The sequence below is a fragment of the Balaenoptera acutorostrata genome, chromosome 11, assembly GCF_949987535.1.
Source record: "Balaenoptera acutorostrata chromosome 11, mBalAcu1.1, whole genome shotgun sequence".
In the NCBI taxonomy this organism is placed as follows: Eukaryota; Metazoa; Chordata; class Mammalia; order Artiodactyla; family Balaenopteridae; genus Balaenoptera; species Balaenoptera acutorostrata.
In genome coordinates, this window is record NC_080074.1 from 76,366,570 (window position 1) to 76,390,307 (window position 23,738).

At 33.2% G+C, this 23,738-nt stretch overlaps 1 protein-coding gene across 1 annotated transcript in view; it reads left to right on the top strand.

Moving 5' to 3' along the window:
- Nucleotides 1-21,951, top strand: part of CPNE8 (copine 8) — a 294,950-nt gene extending 272,999 nt beyond the window's left edge. The window contains exons 15-18 of the mRNA XM_057557551.1: nt 6,535-6,637; nt 8,177-8,234; nt 12,883-12,956; nt 19,770-21,951. Coding sequence (XP_057413534.1) covers nt 6,535-6,637; nt 8,177-8,234; nt 12,883-12,956; nt 19,770-19,958 — 424 coding nt within the window. The 3' untranslated portion in view covers nt 19,959-21,951. The remainder of the gene's footprint in view (nt 1-6,534; nt 6,638-8,176; nt 8,235-12,882; nt 12,957-19,769) is intronic.
- Nucleotides 21,952-23,738: the final 1,787 nt, after the last annotated feature.

Here is a 23,738-nt window from a genome sequence, read left to right on the forward strand (position 1 = left end):
AACAACCTTGTACCTATACAGATTGCTATATCCAGACTTCATGGGAACAGTAAACCAAAAAACTACAAGAGATACACACACAAAAAAGAAAAAGCATCCCAAACACAACACTAAAGATGGTCATAAAACCACAAGAGAGGAGAACAAAAGAGGAAGGGAAGAAAAAAGACCTACAAAAACAAATCCAAAACAAGTAAGAAAATGGCAATAGGAACATACATATCAATAAATACCTTACATGTAAATGGATTAAATGCTCTAACCAAAAGACATAGGTTGGATGAATAGATATACAAACAAGACCCATGTTTTGCTGTCTACAAGACACCCACTTCAGACCTAGGGACACATAAAGACTGAAAGTGAGAGGATAGAAAAAGATTTTCCATGAAAATGGAAATCAAAGCTGGAGTAGCAAAACTCATATCAGACAAAATAGACTTTAAAATACTGTTAAAAGAGACAAGGAAGGACACTACATAATGATCAAGGGATCAATCCAAGAGGAAGATATAGCAATTGTAATTATATATGCACCCAACATAGGAGCACCTCAATATATAGGGCAAATGCTAACATCCATAAACGGGGAAATCAACAGTAACACAATAATAGTGGGGGACTTTAACACCCCACTTACACCAATTGACAGATTATCCACACAGAAAATTAATAAGGAAACCTAAGCCTTAAATGACACATTAGACCAGATAGACTTAATTGATATCTATATGACATTCCATCCAAAAGCAGCAGAATATACTTTCTTCTCAAGTGCACATGGATCATTCTCCAAGAAAGATCACATCTTGGGCCACAAATCAAGCCTTGGCATATTTAAAAAATCGGAATCATAAAACATTTTTCTGACCACAATGCTATGAGAGTCGAAATCAACTACAGGGAATAAAGGTAAAAAAACACAAACACATGGAGGCTAAACAATATGTTACTAAACAACCAATGGATCACTGAAGAAATCAAAGAGGAAATCATAAAATACCTAGGGAAAATTGACGATGAAAACATGACGATACAAGATGTATGGGACGTGGCAAAAGCAGTTCTTGGAAGTTTATAGCAATACAATCTTACCTCAGGAAACAAGAAAAATCTCAAATTAACAACCTATCCTTACACATACAGCAACTAGAGAAACAGGAACGAACAAAACCTAAAGTTAGTAGAAGAAAAGAAATTATAAAGAACAGAAATAAGTAGAGATGGAGAAAACAATAGCAAAGATAAATGAAATTAAAAGCTGGTTCTTTGAGAAGATAAACAAAATTGATAAAACTTTAGCCATACGCATCAAGAAAAAGGGAAAGGACTCAAATCAATAAAATTAGAAATGAAAAAGGAGAAGTTGCAATGGACACCACAGAAATACAAAGGATCGTAAGAAACTGCTACAAGCAACTCTATGCCAATAAAATGGACAACCTAGGAGAAATGGACGAATTCTTAGAAAGGTACAACCTTCTAAGACTGAACCTGGAAGAAATAGAAAATATAAACACACCAATCACAAATATTGAAATTGAAATTGTGCTTTAAAAACTTCCAACAAACAAAAGTCTAGGACCAGATGGCTTCACAGGCGAATTCTGTCACACATGTAGAAAAGAGTTAACACCTATCCTTCTGAAACTATTCTAAAAAATTGCAGAGGAAAGAACACTCACAAGCTCATTATACACGGCCACCATCAACCTGATACAAAACCAAAGGTATCACAAAAAAGAAAATTACAGGCCCAAATATCACTGATGAACATAGACACAAAAATCCTCAACAAAATACTAGCAAGCCAAATCGAACAACACAGTAAGAGTCATGCACTATGATCAGGTGGGATTTATCCAGAGATGCAAAGATTCTGCAATAAACACAAATAATGTGATACACCACATTAACAAACTGAAGAATAAAATTCATATGATCATCTCAGTAGATGCAGAAAAAGCTTTCAACAAAATTTAACTCCCATTTATGATGAAAACACTCCAGAAAGTGGGCATAGAGGGAACCTAACTCAAGATAATTAAGTCCATATATGACAAACCCACAGCAAACATTATTCTCAATGGTAAAATACTGAAAGCATTTCCTCTAAGATAAGGAACAAGATAAGGATGTCCATCTTGCCACTTTTATTCAACTTAGTTTAGGAGGTCCTAGCCAAGGCAACCAGAGAAGAAAAAGAAATAAAAGAAATCCAAATTGGAGAAGAAGAAGTAAAACCGTCACTGTTTGCAGCTGACATGATACTATACGTAGAAAATCCTAAAGATGCTACCAGAACACTACTAGAGCTTATCAATGAGTTTGGTAAAGTTACAGGATACAAAATTAATACACAGAAATCTCTTGCATTCCTATACACTAACAATGAATGATTAGAAAGAGAAATTAAGGAAACACTCCCATTTATCATTGCATCAAAAAGAATAAAACACTTGGGAATAAACCTACCTAAGGAGGCAAAAGACCTGTACTCAGAAAACTATAAGATACTGATGAAAGAAATCAAAGATCACACAAACAGATGGAGAGATATACCATGTTCTTGGATGGGAAGAATCAATATTGTCAACAAGACTATAGTATCCAAGGCAGTCTACAGATTCATTGCAATCCCTACCAAATTACCAGTAGCATTTTTCACAGAATTAGAACCAAAAATTTTACAATTTGTATGGAAACACAAAAGACCCCAAATAGCCAAAGCAATCTTGAGAAAGAAAAACGGAGCTGGAAGAATCAGGCTCCCTGACTTCAGACTATACTACAAAGCTACAGTAATCAAAACAGTGTGGTTCTGCCACAAAACAGAAATATAGATCAATGGAACAGGATAGAAACTCCAGAGATAAACCCACGTACCTATGGTCACCTAATCTGTGACAAAGGAGGCAAGAATATACAATGGAGAAAGACAGTCTCTTCAGTAAGTGGTGCTGGGAAAACTGGACAGCTACATGTAAACCAATGAAATTAGAATATTCTCAAACACTATATAGAAAAAGAAACTCAAGATGGATTAAAGACCTAAATGTAAGACCAGATACTATAATTCTTAGAGGAAAACATATGTAGAACACACTTTGAAATAAATCACAGCAAGATCTTTTTTGACCCACCTCCTAGAGTAATGAAAAGAAAAACAAAAATAAACAAATGGGACCTAATTAAACTTAAAAGCTTTTGCACAGCAAAGGAAACCATAACCAAAATGAAAAGACAACCCACAGATAGGGAGAAAATATCTTATGGAAAAACCCAAATGAACTTTTTGGCCAGCACAACATTTGCAAATGAAGCGACCAACCAGGGATTAATCTCCAAAATATATAAACAGCTCATACACCTCAATATCAAAAAAAAAAAAACAAACAAACAACCCAATCAAAAATGGGCACAAGATCTAAAAAGACATTTCTGTAAAGAAGACATACAGATGACCAAAAAGCACATGTAAAGATGCTCAACATCACTAATTATTAGAGAAATGCAAATCAGACTGCAATGAGGTATCACCTGACACCGTTCAGAATGGCCATCATCGAAAAAATCTACAAACAATAAATGCTGGAGAAGGTGTGGAGAAAAGGGAACCCTCCTACATTGTTGATGAGAATGTAAATTGGTACAGCCACTATGGAGAACACTATAGAGATTCCTTAAAAAACAAAAAATAGAGTTACCATATGATCCAACAATCCCACTCCTGGGCATATATCCCAAGAAAACCATAATTCAAAAAGATACATGCAACCCAATGTATATTGCAGCACTATTTACAATAACCAGGACGTGCAAGCAACCTAAATGTCCATTGATGGAAGAATGGAGAAAGAAGATGTGGCACATATATACAATGGAATATTACTCAGCCATAAAAAAGAATGAAATAATGTCATTGGCAGCAACATGGATGGACCTAGAGATTGTCATTCTGAGTGAAGTAAGTCAGGCAGAGAAAGACAAATATCATATGATATTTCTTATATGTTGCATCTAAAAAAACATAGTACAAATGGACTTATTTACAAAACAGAAATACAGTCACAGATGTAGAAAATAAACTTATGGTTACCAAGGGGGAAAGGTGAGGGAGAGATAAAATTGTGAGATTGGGATTGACACATACACACTACTATATATGAAATATATAACTAATAAGAAGCTACTGTAGGGACTTCCCTGGTGGCACAGTGGTTAAGAATCCACCTGTCAGTGCAGGGGACACAGGTTCGATCCCTGGTCCGGGAAGATCCCACATGCCGTGGAGCAGCTAAGCCCATGTGCCACAACTACTGAACCTGCACTCTAGAGCCTGCGAGTCACAACTACTGAGCCTGCACACCTAGAACCCGTGATGTGCAACAAGAGAAGCCACCCAATGAGAAGCCCGTGCACCTCAATGAAGAGTAGCCCCCGCTCGCCGCAACTAGAGAAAAGCCCAAGCGCAGCAACAGAGACCCAAAGCAGCCAAAAATAAAAATTAATTAATTAAAAAAATAATAAAAAGAACCTACTGTATAGCACAGGGAACTCGACACAATACTGTGTAATGGCCTACATGGGAAAATAATCTAAAAAAGAATGGATATATGTATATGTATAATTGATTCACTTTGCTGTACAGCAGAAACTAACAAAGCATTGTAAATCAACTCTACTCCAGTAAAAATTAATTTTAAAAAAGTAAACACCTCTCCCCGAAAAAGGATCAGTTAAGCCACTTGAAGTGATATTCATAAGATTGCATAACACTCAATTTTCCATCTTCTCACCATTTTCAACACATCATTTGGTATGAAAAACATAAAAGCCATAGAGTTGTACTCATAGAAGTTTTTCTCACTATTTATAACCTCCTGTTAATCACATGAAATATAATCCTTACGTTTTTGAAGCATAGTCAGTAAAAAATGCTTTTTAAAAATAATGGGTATTTAAAAATTAAAAAATGAATTCCTGAGGGAGATTATCCTACTTCTTTTCTTAAGAAAAAAAATTTAAGCATAAAATAGGAGAGTAGGTTCATACCTGTTTTGGATTTTTTCATTGCTGTGTTACCATCAAATTAATACAAATTCCTTAGTGTCGAAGATCAATTGTTCAACATGATGAGAGCATTTTTGACTATATGTTGTAGAACAAGTTCAATGCTATTTTTAGCTGGCTCCTCAGTGTATGAACATATCACTTGCTGTATTCTCTTCATCAATCTATAAAATTACCAGTCATTTTATGAACATCATGAACAATTATTAGTTTCTCTTGTCTATGGCAAAGTTGTAAATATTTTCTTGTTCATATAGTTATAAATTCTGCTTTACAAGATATAAGTTTTTCCCTGTCATATTATGCTATTGGTTTTTCCCCAAACTATTCAAAATTTATTATTTAGACTCCATCAGGTAGTGAAAGATTTTCATTGGTAATCAATAGAAGTTTCTTGAAACCAATTTTTCTGTGATTTACTTGATGATTTTTTACGAAAGTAGACCAAAGTCTTCTTGTTAACTATTTATCTCCTACAAGCACCACAGTGCTTGCTCATTACTAGATATGACCGGCATACTAGTTATGTACTAAAACTCATAAAAGTCATTCTATTGAGAATATAATCTAGATACCCATAATGGTAGAACACAATGGGAAAAAAAAAGATAAAATATTGTCATAAAATTTTCCTCTAAATGGCTGAGTATTATTTGGTGAGAATTCTGCACTGGAATACAAAAAACAAGTACTAGAATATGTTCTTATTACATACCTAATTTTTGTCTTTGTTTGCTATAATTCTCCTTCCCATCTTTCACCAATTTAACACGTATTAAGAATTGGAACTATAGCTATGTCAAAAAGTGTTTCTTCTGTTGCATTTTTTAATTAAGGTGAAATTCACATGACATAAAACCAACCATTTTAAAGTTTACAGTTCAGTGACATTCAGCATATTCACAGTGTTGGGCAATCATCACTGCTATCTAGTTCCAAAACAAAAATAATAATCACTTATATAATTTACCATATATAAAATCTACCAGTTATATAACTGTATAAATATTTACTACCATATGTGAAATTTCTTTATTAACAATACAAAGTTGCATTATCTTGATTTTACAGATGAGAAAATAAAGTTCAGATAGCTTATGTAATGTTATACTGAAGATATACACATAATATGTTGCTTAGCCAGGATGTCTATTTCCAAAAGCTGTAGCCATTCCTGTGTGTTAACATACCATCCAGCTCACCTTTTATTAGTGAATGAATTTCTAAGGCAGCCAGGCATTTCTTTGTGCCAGCATGCAGTAATGTTGCCGTTATTCTAGTGTGCTATTTCAGAAAAAAATGCATATTTGAGAGTTTTCATATATAGGCTCCTAAAATATGTTTAAATATTTTCTTGAGATTAAAATGTTTGTTGGCTCTTCCAAATTATATTTAGCAACTATCATGTTGAGAGGAAATGTTTTATTTTGTGGTATTCTTTACCTTTTCTTTGCCTTTCAGATATGCTTCTTCTGTAAAGGATGGCTCCCAGTATTTTGTGCTACTGATTGTGACAGACGGTGTTATCTCAGATATGGCTCAAACTAAGGAGTCCATAGTTAATGTAAGTAAGAGTCATTCAGTCTTGGGCTGGCTAACTGAATGCCTGGTGCTACTTAGGTTGACTAACTAGAGTCTACTTAGTTGACTTAAGAGTGAAACAAAATGCCCATGCCTTTGCAGCCAATTGCATTATCCAGAAAACTCACACACATTAGTAGCATTCATCCATAAGGACCAAACTAAGAGGTGTGAATAATTAGGTTGTAACAAAATTATTTCCAAAAAATTAAAATAAAAATAAATAATAGCATCACCTTCATGTGCATGACTGTGTTTATCTTGATTAGTTTGATGTGCTTGTATACAGTTTGTACAATTTGTACAGAATATTTCTTTAACATTTACATTTACAGTAATAGTTACAGGAGAACTGTGCTAATTTCTATATTTATAGAACTGGATAAGGACTAGCATTGATTCAAAATCCATTTTTCTCATTATTCCTAATTATGTGTTATATTTATGATTCATTGTCTTCTTTATTAGACTATAATTTATAATATCTATATTTACTAGACTGCAACCTCTAAAATTATATCTGTTTTTACTTACCTTTCTATACTCAGGTTTAGCAATGTTTGACACAAAATAGACATTAGTAAAAATGGGCTGTGTGAAAAAATTGTTTATCATACTTCATAATTATTAATAGCATAGGGAAAATATAATTAGCTGTTTGTGTGAGAAAAAAAAATAGTTACATGTGGGAAAAAATCAAATGTTTATAGACATACACTTAGCAAAACCAAACACAAAAAGAAAGAGAGGTAGAATCTTGTACATTTACTTATTTGTTTATATGGTTTTGACTAGACACACTGGGTTGGATTTGTCTTGATTTCCTTTATGTTCTGATCAGTGGCATTATCATGCTCTTTAAAATATGGACTTAGTAATCTAGGTTTAAACTAACAGGACATGCACTGAGGAACAGTTATTCATAATTCAGTGACCTTCACAGCTGAAGGTGTGGTTGCTATACTGTTCCACCTATCTGCTGGTGGATCTTATATTCTTACCATAAAATTATTTTATCATACTAATAATAACTTTCTATAATTATCATTTGTATTCACTCATTTACTATGAAAATTGCTTTTCCTAACCATAGCTATAAATGAAATAGAGTACTACTTTTTCACAAATATGGTACCTTTTTTTCCCTTTTAGCAACTGAAAGATTTTTGAATGGAGAGAGAACATGGAAAAAGAGACCAAAGGTACCCAGAATCAGCTTAGGAATATTTTGTCTGAGAATAGCAAGTGAAAGCAGATGCTCAGTACCTTTTAAAAAAAAATATTATCCAAGACTGGTCATTCCTGAAGAACATCCCACTGAATTAGCATATGTACAGAGTTCAGAAAGGATAAGAGTGGAATCAAGTATATTATTCTGTGTTAATTTTAAATATGTTCAAAACTATTTTAAAGAACATCTGTGAAAAATATCAAAACTCAGGATATTTTTTTCTTCTTAATTCTTAGTTGTTTCCTCAATTCAGTTTCTTAATTGTGAACTAACTGTGTGTTCTCTTTGAAGGCTTCAAAACTTCCAATGTCAATAATTATAGTAGGTGTTGGGCCAGCAGAATTTGATGGTGAGTAATAAAATTTCAGTAGTATTCCTTGGGAATTTATTTAATCTGACTCATTATGCACTTAGGTTTCTATCACTTTTTTTGCATATAAGGATGTGAGTGTGCATATGGATTTGTATACAGTGTCCATGTACATATAGACATAAATATAGATATTACATGATGGAGTCTATTAAGGTGAGCAAATTAAAAGGATGTCTTCTGAGTAGGACATTATCTCTCTAGTATAGGTTAATTCAGCATGTAGCTTTCTGTTTTATTAGAGATGGTTTGTACCTCAAAATATTTCTTAAGACCAAGTGATAAATTGAGTTTTTGTTCCCAAGGCGAAATACACTCTGGATTCCCTAAAAACTTTTAAGGATGAGCACTAAATTAATAAACCACTGGGTTGTGAAATAGAAATATTAACACAAGCATAATAATGGATTTTCAGACCTTGGCTAGTTGATAGACATTATTTTTATAAATATTTAAGTTCTGTCATATGAAAGAGTAAAGTAAAATGAAAATGGAATTGACCATCTGAAATTTAATGAGACTTTATATAATTATGCTAAATTCACTTACTGGGTAGTTTTCTGTTTGGGCTCAAGCCATCTTCAAATGTCAATTAGTGTGACGGGTGTTTGTGTGACTAGTGATCTGGGTAAACTTCTCTAAGGATAGTCTATTCCTCGTCACCTGATGAATTCCTTTAAGAGAACTCTATGCTAGACATCAACTGCATAACCACATAACATTCACCTGGTTCAGGTGTTTTTACATTAATGATGACAGTATTTAGCTTGGAACTTTAGAAATGAGAATAATTTTAGAATATTTGGAACAACTTTTGGTATGCTACAGGTTAATTTAGGCACATAGGTGGCTAATTATTGTATGATCATCACTAGGATGATTCTTGTTTAACCACCAGTGCCTCCTCCATAAGGATAGTATAGATCTCTCAGTCTCAGGTAAAACAACACAAGCAGTTATATTGCTGATCCTGGAAATTCTTTCCTTTAATTCCATGCTTGGCTGGTCACACTTTGCATCATTATAATCTTCCAGCAGAAGTCATTTTAGCTCCTGCTAATATTTTCTCTGTCTCTGAATATTTACATCTGTTTACATTGTCCATCAGGCATGAATCTGAGATATCACTCTGGAGTCAGGAAAACTAAGACACATCTTTCTTGTTAACACTTTGTGTACTTGATCATCTGCATTGAGCAGTGATAGACTGTGGTTCACAAACTTCACTGATTGCTTGGTTAAAATAACTCAAGATTTCTTCTTCAGTTACTAATTTGCTTTTGCCTCTCAAGTATGCACTTCTCGTTGGGTATATTCCAGGTCTCCCAGAATCCTACGGAAGGCCGTTGTTAGGTGTAAGCCCTGTCACTTGTTCCCCAAGAGCTCCCACACATAATGTGTAAATAGAGAGTCACTGACCCTTCCTATGTATATTTCTGGTCATATATTTCTATTCAAAGCAGCAGGCACAGCTATTTGGGTACTAACTTCTTACAACTGCCACACCTATTTATTTTCTTCAATTCTTTTTGTTCCCAGTGAATTATTTATCAGGGTTTTGAGGTATGAAAATTCATCATTTCCCTCTCTGACTTCTTGAATTAACTAAAAAAAAAAAAAAAAGCAGGAATCACTCAGAGATCAGAATATGTTTTATTAATAGTAGTGTAGAATTGGAGAATTTGGGTTGCCCTGTGCACAGAATCAGACTTCTTGCTACTTTTTTCCCCAAAGATTAAATGACCTCACCTTTATCTCCAGGTCTTCTCTGTACAGGGGCAGATCCTTGCCTATTAAGCATACCACAGGGAGAAATTGTCTTCAACTTGAGGATAGGCTGCTCCAATAGAGAGAGATTCAAGGTCGTTCCATCTCTCAATCTTAGTTATCTTGTGAATCCCTCCTCTTTTCATGAGGAAAAGTGAGCAAAGATTATAGACAAAGAGGGAAGTTGCCTTCCCATAGAATTCCCTCCTGGGAATTAAAGTGAAATTTTCCTCTGGCAAACCTGTGAACAGGGAATTAGGGTCCTGAAACACCTGATTTCTGCTTTCACCCTGCTGGGAGAAAATTTCTGACTTATATTCAAGTTGCTGCTATCCTATCAGAAGAGCCTTTTTCTAGGCACTTCCAAATCTACGATAAGTAAGTTTAAATAGCACACATAAATTGACATAAAGACTGAAATAAAACTTGCATATTTTATCAGTTAACCACATAATCCAACATCTACACATAACATAACCAGGAGGTTTGCATAGGCAAGAAATGCAGCATTTTGCCATTCATTCTTTGAAGGTAGAGGAAATATAAATAAACTACTAGATTCATGAGTATTTAAATGTCTTGTTTCTTTATTTCAGTGAGAACAATTTAAAACTTTCTGTATAATTTCTCAAAGCAGGATTTCTTTATCCTTAAAAGGCAAAAAGTCAAATTAAAGTAGCATCTGGTTAACTGCTTTGATACAAGTTAGGAAAGGGAGAGAACTATAAGGGATTCTAATATGATTTTGTCTCCCAAGGCTAGAAAGAAATACAGGTCTGTACCTTATATATCTTTTTTCCAGAGACGGGTACTGATGGGGAACCTGTGCTTACAATTTCAGGCTCCTTGAAGACTAGATGATCTGAAAAACTGAAGAGTGAACATTTCCCTTCCACCACGTTTATGCCATTTCTTTTCTTCTTGCTCTCAAAAGTGTAGCCTCCAATTCTGCTACCCATAGCCTTTTAACTCAAAGGACATACTGAAAAGTGGGAGATATTTTATAGGATCTCATTCTAATACACTATTGCCTGAATAACTGTCACTTTCTTTAATTGAAATAAAACACTTACAAAGGCCAATGGAGATTGTAGAGGATTGTGGAAGGTGAGGCCCAGATTATCATCTAATTTTTGTTTCCCATTTTAGAGTGAGTATAGGGTAATTGTTAGGAGTTATTAGCAAATATAGATAATAAAGGAGAAGATTCTCCAATTGCTGGCATGTCACTATCAATGTACATTTATGTCTCAAAGTAATATGAAAATTTTGAAAACAAACTTAGACCAAAAAAATGAATTAACTATTGAAAATATTTGAGTATAATGAATTTTCCTATTTAAATCCCTAATAAGTAGGAGAGAAAAAAAATAGTTCTTTTGTATTTTGAATAAGTTGATTACCTTATTATTGGTAATTTACATGTTACTAAATTATGACATATATTATATATCTAAGGAGATTATTGGATGATGGCTCACTAACAATTATGTGTACTGGCAATGTTTCAGCCCAGACATTGATTTCTAAACATGTGTAGAAAAGTAAAACTTAAAACCTGTTTTTAAAAAAAAACAAGCTTATAGATATAGAAAACAGATTGGTGGTTGCCAGAGGCTTGCCAGCATTGGAGGTGGGTGAAATGGGTGAGGGAAGTCAAAAGGTACAAACTTCCAGTTTTAAAATAAGTATGTCACACGAATGTAATGTACAGTGTGGTTAGTATAGTTAATACTGTATTGCATATATGAAGGTTGCTAAGAGAATAGATCTTAAAAGTTCTCATCAGAAGAAAAAAAATTGTAATTATGTATGGTCAACTAGACTCATTGTGGTGATCATTTCACAATATATACAAGTAGCGAATCATTATGTTATATAGCTAAAAATAATATAATGTTATTTGTCAATTATACCTCAATCAAAAAAAATAAAATAGGAAAAAAAGTAAAATGTCTTTAACCCAAATACATTATCCAAGCACTGAAGAAAATAGTGAAAAGGTGAGGATTGTATTCTAATATTTTTTAGAAGATGACAAAGCAAACAATTGCAAGTGGCTCTCCGGAGTCTGGTGAATATCATGTGCATACAAAATGGATTATTAGTAGGAGAATATACTTTAAGTACAAATTAGCATTCCTCATGTAATTAGTTATTTAGAGAATTCTCACTGAAACATTAAACTCTGGAAAATGTTCTTAATTGCAGCATAACATTATTGTATACCAGCTGTCCCGTTATATCACAGTATTCCCAAATACCAGTTGATCTATGTAATGTTGAAATTATTTTTAATCAACAAAAAAATCATACTTCAGAAATTTCATGCTTTATCCAATCACTATAAGAGCAGAGCAAATGCCTTTTTGTTTTTAAATCTATTCATAAAAAGATTACAGACAATATGATTATATAGCTTTGTGTAGTTTCAAAGAGAATAAAGTTCAAATTGTTATTGGAAGTTCTATAATGATTAGTGCCTAGTTTCTTAAATTAGAAAGAAAAAATTAAAATTGAATGAATTAGCATCACTTGCCGAATCAGTCATGTAAGCATGTAATCCAGAGTTAAGGATCTATAGAATGGGGAGATGTACCTAAAAACTTCTACACTGCATAGGCTCTCCTCATCTTTCAAAGTGTCACATGAGGTCTGAGCTTGCTTTCTCCACTTGTAAAATTTGCACTCAGTTAAGTTTTGTGGAAGAAATCACCGAGGAGATGAAAGGATCAACAAGCTTTCCGCCTTTAACATAGGACATATTGTTATTTCATACATCTTGATTTCATTATTGCCTACATTTGTTATAGTATTTAGCTAAAATGCACTGAATAAATGATCCTATTTTATTTTCAAGCAATGGTTGAATTGGATGGAGATGATGTAAGAGTTTCCTCCAGAGGAAAATATGCTGAAAGGGACATTGTGCAGGTAAGCAATTTAATGAAAATTATTTATTTTGTTCATTGTGAAGAGCCCATGTCATCTCTGATTTGTAAATGAAGAGCTTAAATTGAAATCAAGAGTCTCAGGTTCTGTTTGATTGAGGCAGTTGATTCTCTATAAAATGCATGTTAAGTAATGGCCTAGAATAAGCACCAAATTACTTTCCCCCATACTTCATGTTCACCATATATGAAGTAGAATTGTTAATAAGTGTCTTTTCCTACTTTATTATTACCAGAAAATATCATTGAGATTTTTACTAAAATTAAAAGCTAGAAACATAACAGGCTTTTAATGATGCTTATCTATTTATTACTTAGCCCTCAATAAAGATTAAATATATTTTAAGACAGGTGATGCATATTCAGTGTAAGTAAACTTAGTAGAAACAAACCAAAAATGTAGATTTTTTTCTATTTCCCCCATAGCTTATGGTTAGAAAAGTGGAAAAATAGATCTTATAATTATATATAAATACAAAAATTATATAAAATATATAAATAATAATATTAATATAATACATGGTAACATATAATATGTATAATACTATAATAAAATATAACATAATAATAGATTATATATCTCTCTATATAGATATATAGACATATATATGATTCATAATTCTATTAGAATCAAGAAAAATACTTAACTAAAGCCTACTATTCTGGGAGTGAATAGAAAGAAAAAAATGCAGTTAATATTTATAAGTGAAACAAAGGAGTTAAATCAACTAAATTTCTGCATACTTTAGAGTCTTCATATCTTTTAGGATGTCAGAAGCAAAAAAAGACTGTGAAGGGAAGACTAAATAGGAAAGGAAAGTTCTCAGTACAATTTGAGCACTTAAAGGAGCAAACAATGGAATTCAATATTATCTCCTAAATAATAATCTATATATTCACCCATAATACAGTCATTAAGATAATCTAATTTGGAATGCAAGAGAATTTGGTTCAAATCCTGGATTGTCCACTGTGATAACTTGGATAAGCTTTCTAGATTTCAGTGTTCTGGCATTGTTTAAAGATTTTATCAGATAATATATATAAAATACATGACTGAAATAGAACTCAGTAAAATACAACAAAAATAATTTTAAAAAATTAGAGAGGGAGAATAATATAAAATAATCTGTAAATATATTATAAAGATTAATCTTGACAAAGATAAAAAAGCATTCTTCTTCATCAGTCAGCAAAATTAAGTTTTAAAATAGAAACATCTGTATAACAGTTTTTTAAGAAGGTAATTAAATATTATTTAAACCTAATGTTTAAATATTAACATTAAAATGTTAACATTTTAACCTCATGTTCTTGGTAACGTAAAAAGCACACACACATGAATAATTCGTTTAAAAGCAGCTGAGAAAGGGAACGTGGTGATGTGGTCATCTATTTAAGAATCCCACGATGTTTTGTTTTTTATAATTAGACACACGATTATTCACCTTATGCTGATTAGCATAATTATAAGTCCAAGTAATTACACTTTTTCTAAAAATCTCTCCATAATGTCTAGTTCACAGTAACCAAAAAATCAAATTACTGCATGGAAGTATGAATTTGAAGTCCTTTAAAATGTATTATGTTGCTGTTGTAATGCATTTTTACCAAGTTAAAAGAGACAGCTTCATATCTCATAGTATCATTTAAATGATGCTTAAGGGAAACTGGTATTACTCTCTCCCTTAAAAGGTAGTTAAGATTGCTCACATCATTAAGATTCACTTTAAGAGGATTAACATGTTATGTTAGTGACAACCAACAGTTGTTGGTTATTTTATTTATAAAACAAAAATTCCCTTGATCATGAAAGTATTTCATCTCTAATTGGATATGCTACATTGGAAAGAATAGTGAGATAGGACTCAGATCTATGATCTTGAACAAGTCAGTAAATCTCCCTTGAGCCTTTCTTTCATTACCTCCAGACTCTCCATTCTTTTATCTTTGCTCTTTCCATGATGTTGTGAGTCTCAGATGAAGTAACAGACATGAAAATACTTTGTTACTTATCAGTATAAGATACATAAAAACACACACACATATACATATATATATATAATTATATATTTCCTCTCATTGAAAGTCAGAATCTTGAGACTAGTCTATCACCATAAAGTGACACTGAGATCACCAAAGATTTTGAAGACACCTGAGGATATAGCTAAACACTCAAGGGATTCTACCATGTAAAGTTGAACTGAGAGAGTCATGAGATCTCACAGATACTAACAGGAACCTAAAATCTTCCCAGAGAATTAGTAGCCTCCTGAATGACAGTGACACCTTGACTTACATGGCTATATTTAGTTAAGGATATTTGATGCACCCTTTTCTAATTTCATGGAAAAGTTCCTAAATGGTGATTGATCTTTTAAAAATAGTTCCCAGGGTAAACATTTATATATCACATTGTGTTCAAGAAGAATTAGCATTTTTTCTCTCACCTTGAATAAAATTTTAAAACATTCCACCATTACAGGTTTCCTGGTCCTACCATTTACTAAAACATTTTTTAAATGAGTTATTTTTAAGAATATAAATATTCTTGAATATTTATAATATTGGGGTTGCAAGGGCACACCAAGAAAAATATTGTCAATCTTCCTATCACCAGGAAATATCTAAGCCATCATAATCAATGCTATAAACACTGCTGGCTAAAATAATATCAGAAAATAGGGTCTATTTAGGCTCTCTTACCTTTTCGCTTTGTAAGAAACTGAATGAGATGTTGTACTAAATCATTTAGCAGAAGGCCTCTCACATACCAATTGCTCAATAAATGCATTAATATCAATTTCAGTTATTATTATTAGTTAGTATGTTGGCATAGTCCAGTGGGAAGGCATTTTTATGTCACTGTTTCATAGTAGCTGTACCTTGACATATGACACTGTAGTCAGTCTTATGTGTGATTATGTTCATTGCCTCAAGATTCACTCTCATATGACTATAATATAAACAGTATGCAGGAAGAGATTCTATGGTTGTTATTCTAAAACTTAAATGAATTATTTTTTTAAATCAATATATGTAAAGGCTTTCCATTTGTTTGTTTGCTTGCTTGTGCTGTGGATTGGCCATTGTATATAATGCAATATCATTTCTCCTGGCTGCATTCAGCTGCTGTCCAGCCTATCATTCCCTTAAAAATTATATTTAAATCATATCTTTCATTAAAAGGAGAATAATTACCTTCAAGGTTTAGACTTGAAAATCACTAATGGAGCTCTGCAAAGTAGGAAAAATCAAATAAAATTGAGCAGAACCACAACTAAAAGCTCATTTGCCCAAACTGATTCAAACTTTTTTCACAAATAGGCAAAGCTAGCTGTTAGAGCAACAACATAGAACATTTTCCTTGTACAGGATAGATGCTAAAAGAAAGATGTAGCGTGTCAAGGAAATGGTGTATTTCAACTGAACAGAATGCATTTATTTGTATTCTTCATATGAATGGGATAAATTAGTGCAAAGTAAAAATTGATTTGTTCCTCTAACCTGAACAGTTTAAGGGTCCAAGTTAATTAGTGGTAATAGTCAGTGATCAACATACATTCACAAATGTGAGTGTTATTTTGAACAGGAGGTCCCCAGGTGCAGTGATCAGAAATGAGTGATTAAAAGGGACAATAAACAGAGGGGTCTGAGAAGTTGAGTGGAAAATTGTTACTATAGAAGGATATCAGCAAGAGTCCAAAAAGAAAGAGAATATATTTTTGTCCTCAAAAGTGTAAGATTTAACATTAATAAGAGGTAAAGGAAACAGAGTCACTTGTCATTTTCATCTCTCACTTAGGGAAGTACCTCATGACTTTACTGAAGAGATGAATATTTCTTTGGAAAAGGATTAGATAATTTAGGTTAGTGAGTAGAAGATTCTCAACATCTTTTTCTCTGCTTCCAACACACATGTGGGATAAGAGATGCTCCTGTTGATAATATCACTTGCTATAACAGTTACTCTTAACCCAGGGGCAAGGTCCCTTAATACTCAAGGGACGTATCAGAATCTGTGCCTGCATTTAGCAAATGTAAGTTAAATGAGATATATACTTCCTTCCTTGGCTGAAAACTAAGATTTCTTTGTTACCCATTGTTTATGAACATGTTTTAAAGATGAGTAGAACTGTATGTATTATGAGAACAGTGATTATGAATCTTAGTTTTGACATTCCGGAGTATCATAACATTCTTAAAAATGAATTTATATTTACTTCAATAAAAAATTTAACACATCCTATAGCATTTGCTGGAAAGGTGAAAAAACAGGTGTTTTAAAATAACAAAAAGGTCAGGAATTACAGTTTTAGATTATAATACTGGTACCTAAGTTTGAAAGAGATAAAAAAATTGATAAAAATATTTAAAGTTTGATATGAATGTAAACAAAAGACTAGAAAGAAAAGTTTCATATTTATATTGTATATATAAATTTATAAATTAATGAAGAATAATAATAATAACTATCATACTATACATATTATGAATTGAACACTATTTTATGCACTTATGTGTTGACTTATTTAATACAACAACCTAATGAAGTAGGCATTATTATTATTATCCTCATTTTATAGAAGAGGAAACTGAGTCAGAGTAGTAACTTGTCCAAGACCACACAGCTAATAAGCAGCAGAACCAGCGTCTGAACCTGGGAAGTCTAATTCCAGAGTTTGTGAGAATAGGGAGTAAAAACATAATTGAATTTAATTACCATGGTCTAAGAGAAAAGACCAAAATAAAAGTAAATATAAGAACAAAGTTGAGGTAAAGGAAAAACACAGCAGGTATAATATCCCCCTTCCCTAGAGAAGTATCAGCTATCTGCTAGAGTGTCGCCATTTCCCTGAAATGTAGGTATTAGCTATAGATTCTTCAAAAACTGATCTCCTAACAAATAGTTTAAAAGATAATTATGTATATGTATAGCTGATTCACTTTGTTATAAAGCAGAAACTAACACACCATTGTAAAGCAATTATACTCCAATAAAGGTGTTAAAAAATAATTAAAATTTTAAAAGTAATTACGTATATACTAACCATATCATTACTAATTTTCTTTAAAATACTATGCCTTTTAAAATAAGAATGAAATAAGCTATAGCTGAAATTAGAGATCTTTTTCTATTAATCCTTCACTATGTTGGTTCTTATTTTCTCACCTTTCTAATTATAGTTTCAGAGAGAAAAATAAACCTAACTTTGTTTGCACCTCTTTGTCAGGTCTTGTCCAAGTCAGATAATATGACTTCACAAATGTTCATATCCCTCCTATTTCTCTTCTCAGCTGAAGATTATATTCAGTCTGTTAGTTTTTTCTTACCCTTACTTAGCTACCTTTAAGGTAAGAGAAAGATTTGTCACCTCTCTAACACATTTTTCTAAAAGTTGTGCTGTTTTCCACCTGGTATCAAGACAGGGTAAAATTATGGTCATATGGGTATTCTTCTGTCTATAGGGTGCCTTATTTTAAAAAGAAAGGAGTACTTTTCTGCTCTTCCTTAAAAGAGACTGCTTTCACTGCATAAATGGTATTACATTTGCTATTTGATTTCTTAACATTTTAACCTGCTTTATCGCAACCTGAGTGGTTTAAAGTCTGCTTCCTAATAAAAGTTAATTTTCTGAAGGCACATCTTGAGTAACTGCTTAAATCAAAAGTAAATTTTTCAAAATAAATTTAAAACAGTTACGTTACAGTATGAGATGAGAGTGTGAACACTGTTTCTCCAGAGGAAAAAATGATTTAATATAAACTTTAAAATATTATATTTGAAAATTGTACAACCTCCTGAAATGTCTTCACTGTGCCTTTTCTCCAAGACCTAAAATTACTGTGTCCCCAAACTATCACAACATTAACAGTTATAATCATTCCCAGTTGCTTTCAAGAATCATGATGTCTGTAAGAGGAAATTGAACTAATGCCCTCAAACAGCACAGTGTTTATTAAGTAACCATTATAAATGAGAATGGAATCAGGCAATCTATTGCCAGAGTATTCAGTGATAAGGATTCTCACATGATTGTTTATACAAAGATAGAACAATAATTTTTATGTAATGTAAAAATAAGAATATTGATATTTGATGATATTTCAATAAGAAGTATACCAAAATCTTACGCTGAGGGTTTTTGGTTGTTTATTTTTTGCCTTTCCAAATAACAGATATAAAAAACAAACATTTGGGGCAAGATTCAATGTACTGAATATTTCGGGTACCTACTAATGTGAACTGTGTAAATTTTATATTCATTGTCCATGTGATTTGATGGTCTAGTAATATAATTAAAAACACTTTACATGTGTTTAGGACTCTTTAACAATATTTATTATTTTTAACCCTGATTTGAGTAATACTTCTACATTGAAAGCTGAATTAAGCACGCATTAATTCCATTTGACAAGAAACTGAGCCCTGAAGAGGATAATGCTCCATCCAATTAGGTGTCGAACTCAAAACTGCAGAATACATGTAGCAACATGATGGGTGTATCAGGACCCGGAGACAAGAGTTATTGCCGGGAAAAACATAGATAAGGATTACATCCCTTTTTAGATAAAGTATATATTAGAAAGTCGTGGTCACTGTTAGAGCTATTTGTAATAAATCAAATATCTTTAAAATGCATAGTTATTATCATGCATTTCACCATTATTCCAGGCTTCTCTGATTCTCCTACAACCAAATGTTTACATATGTTGGTTTTTGTTTCTATTTTTTAAATTTATTTAAATAACATGCTAAGGTCTGCTAAATTACTTTCTTTCACCTCTGATTTAGTTTGTGCCATTCAGGGATTATATTGACAGAAGCGGAAACCACATACTCAGCATGGCTAGATTAGCTAAAGATGTCCTAGCGGAGATCCCAGAGCAGTTTCTCTCCTACATGAGGACCAGAGGGATCAAGCCATCACCTGCACCTCCCCCGTACACCCCACCTACACATGTGTTACATACTCAAATATGACTGTGCTCCGAAATGCTAATGTAACTATACTTCAGTTAGAACTGCTGAGTCTATGCTTTTCTCCTGGTGCTCTATAAGGAACCAGGGAATGAGATACTTTTCTCAGTTTGGTTTCAGCAGTATTGGTTTGTATGCTTTCTTGGATCCAAAATTTATTATCTTCCTAAACCAAAACTGTAAATACGGTTGTTGCATGAGCAACAGAAAAATTGTTTAAATGCTTGAAGCAAAATATGGATGTCTTCTCTGAATCTTTAAATGTTTTTTGGACAAAAACAGCTAATTTCCAATGTACTGTTGGGAAAAAGCACAACCTGTGTTTTTAACTCAAATATTGTCCTTGACTGCTATGTATATAGGAAAGCAGTCTCTCTATATCAATGTTTACATGTTACTACTTTTTAAATTCTAATACTTTTATAACTGTTCTTAAGAATACAAGTTTTGAATATTGAATCCTTTGTCTTCTAAATTGCAATAGCTATAATCACAAGAGCAATATCTCTTCGAATGACTGTCTGGACAAATGCAATTGCAAGCAAGGGAAGGTAAAGATACTTTCATATTTCTCAGTAAGTGAATTGTCTTATGAAGCTGCATCTGCTTAGTAATCAGTTCCTCTGTGCCATTTGCCAAGTATGGGAGTTTACACTTAGCAGATGTGTATTCTGAAAGAACATGCATTTTTCATGAAGTTTGAGTTCTAAATTTAGACTGCAATTTGTTTATGTTTTGTAATGCTAAGTAGAAATAATAAAAAAAGTCAAACATCGTGAACTGTAAATGCACAGAAAATACTTTGTGTAAAAAGTAACATCTTTGGGCTTCCCTGGTGGCGCAGTGGTTGAGAATCTGCCTGCTAATGCAGGGGACACGGGTTCGAGCCCTGGTCTGGGAAGATCCCACATGCCGCGGAGCAACTGGGCCCGTGAGCCACAGCTGCTGAGCCTGCGCGTCTGGAGCCTGTGCCCCGCAACGGGAGGGGCCGCGATAGTGAAAGGCTCGCACACCGCGATGAAGGGTGGCCCCCACACCGCGATGAAGAGTGGCCCGCGCTTGCTGCAACTAGAGAAAGCCCTCGCACGAAATGAAGACCCAACACAGCCAAAAATAAAATAAATAAATAAAGTAGCTATTAATTTTTTAAAAAAGTAGCATCTTTATATTACAATACTATGTAGAAAGACTAAAATCCAGAATATTTGATTGTGAACCATGTAGCAGATGTTTTAAACTTTCTATTTCATTGTACCTTGTCTAGATATTTTAAGTCAAAAGGATACTGGCTCTCTTGATTTGAATTCCTTTCCAAGTTGCCACGCAGGGTGCACAGGCTGGAAGTTTTTCGCGAAATTCCCAGTTAAATATACACAACCATGTGACTTAGTGCACAACACATTTGTGAAATAACCCACTCCTATATACTGACTGATCTGCCTATCCACAATTAATTGTGAAGAGTTTTTGCATGTACAGTTTTTATAAGAATTGCAGTTTTATGACAAGAATGACAGATGTGTCTAAATTAAAACATATCTTTAGAAAAAATGGCCTTAAATTCTCACAGAATTCCTGGAAATGATTGTGAATTACCTTTAAGTAATAGAAAAGTGAATTTATTTTTTTCTTTTGTGTCAACAATGTAACTGCTTTATAATATTTTCCTTACTTATATCCTATTTAATACTTGGTTTATTTCTACTGTATGTTGTTCTCTTTGTCCCATGTTGACTTAGGGTGACTTTTATAAGCATGAAACTATTTTACGGAAAACAAAAAAATATACATTCACATATCTAACAGAATCGATGTTATATAATTATGTATTCCTAAATTGTCCATTTTGGAGTATATATTAAAATCTTTTAAAGGTTAACTATTTGCTCTGTAAACTTTATGTATAAATGACATGGAATCTGATGATTTCCTTTACTTGTCTTAAATATTTATGTCAGTATAGTTTATTAGCCTACAATTGTATTATTTGCCTTCATTCATCGGTTCTAAAGAACGAAAATAAATGAGATCAATATTCTTTCCTTCTTGTCAAACGTTATTTTTATTGAATTGATCAGAAAAAAATGAAAGATGTACACTTCTTTATTTAAATAATAGTGTGCCCAAACCTAGTGGGGGAAAATGGTTAAGAAACAGTCCCAGTTACAAACGTTATCCTTTGTATGGCTGAGAATAATCATAAGAAATGTATGTGATGTTAGTTCTATACATAAGATTAGAAAATACCTAGACTTGTCTCTTTGTTGCATAAATGAAAAGACCAAGACTGAAGGGGTTAGGTGATTTATGCAAGACTATGTAACTAGAGTAGAGCGCATTACCATTGTGAAACTACTTAAATTTTGTGAGTTGCTGTTAGGAGATGTACAATGAATAATACTACAGACATATTCCATAAATGCAAACACATTCCAATAGTTGCACATACAATCTAGGTATCAGGGATATGAGCATTAGGTAATGAGCAATGAGAAAGATATGTATCGAGAGAAGAATGATAGCTCCAAATCATCAAACCTGCTGCAGAAAGCAGCAGGACTATGACTGGGCACCCTCAAGACCCCCGAGAGTTTTGGATGCTGTTCTCTCTCTCTAATCCCTTTCCCTTCCTCTCTGATGAAAACCATTTTAACTACAGGATGAACCCTCAGCCTTCTATTCAAGCATCTCCATCATCTGGTTTTACCTGGTTATATAATATCAATTTCCATTGCTTCCCAAATGAATATTAAAACTATCCAGGCTTGTCTCATCACTCTTCCCCAACCAATTTGAGTTCATTTGGAGTCTCAGGCATAGTTCATAATTTTTCCTTCCATCAAGCTCTCTCCTTAGGCCTCCACCTAGGATATTATTTGAATGTTCTAACTCAAGCCCCAACTCCACCTATGTTATTTTAAAACTTCAGCTAACAATAATCACTACCTTCTATGAACTCACTTTTCCTTTGCATTTTAACATATTAATCACCTCATATTATATATAAACTCTTTTACTTTGTTTGGGGCATTCTGCCTCCCCAACACCAGAAAATATGATTTAATGGCATCTAGAATAGGTAAATTTTCAAAGCTTCCCAGGTTACTGTAATGTGTAACTAGGGAGTATAACAGTTGCAATTAAAGAACATCAGATGATTCAACCACTACTTTTAAAATTCTCTCTCCCAGCATGTAAAACGGAGAGGAAAGAAAAGGTAGATAAAACTCTGAATAGTGTTGGGGGGACAGCAGTGACAGTACGTATGTAGCATAGGCTAGTTTGTTCTTTAGACTTAGTGAAGATAATTAGGGGGACTCGTACTTTTTTTTTTTTTTTTTTTTAACTGTGGCTTATCATCAGCTTAGAACATAAAGAGGTTGCTCTCAAAAGGATGAGGTCGATGTGGTTGTGTTGTTTTTTTTTTTTTTTTCAATACATCTTTATTGGAGTAAAATTGCTTCACAATACTGTGTTAGTTTCTCTTGTACAACAAAGTGAATCAGCCATATGTATGCATATATCCTCATATCCCCTCCCTCTTGAGCCTCCCTCCCACGCTCCCTATTCCACCCCTCTAGGTCGTCACAAAGCACCGAGTTGATCTCCCTGTGCTATGCTGCTGCTTCCCACTAGCTATCTATTTTATATTTGGTTGTGTCCATGCCACTCTCTCACTTCGTCCCAGCTTGCCCTTCCCCGTCCCCATGTCCTCAAGTCCATTCTCTACGTCTGCGTCTTTATTCCTGTCCTGCCCCTAGGTTCATCAGAACCAATTTTTTT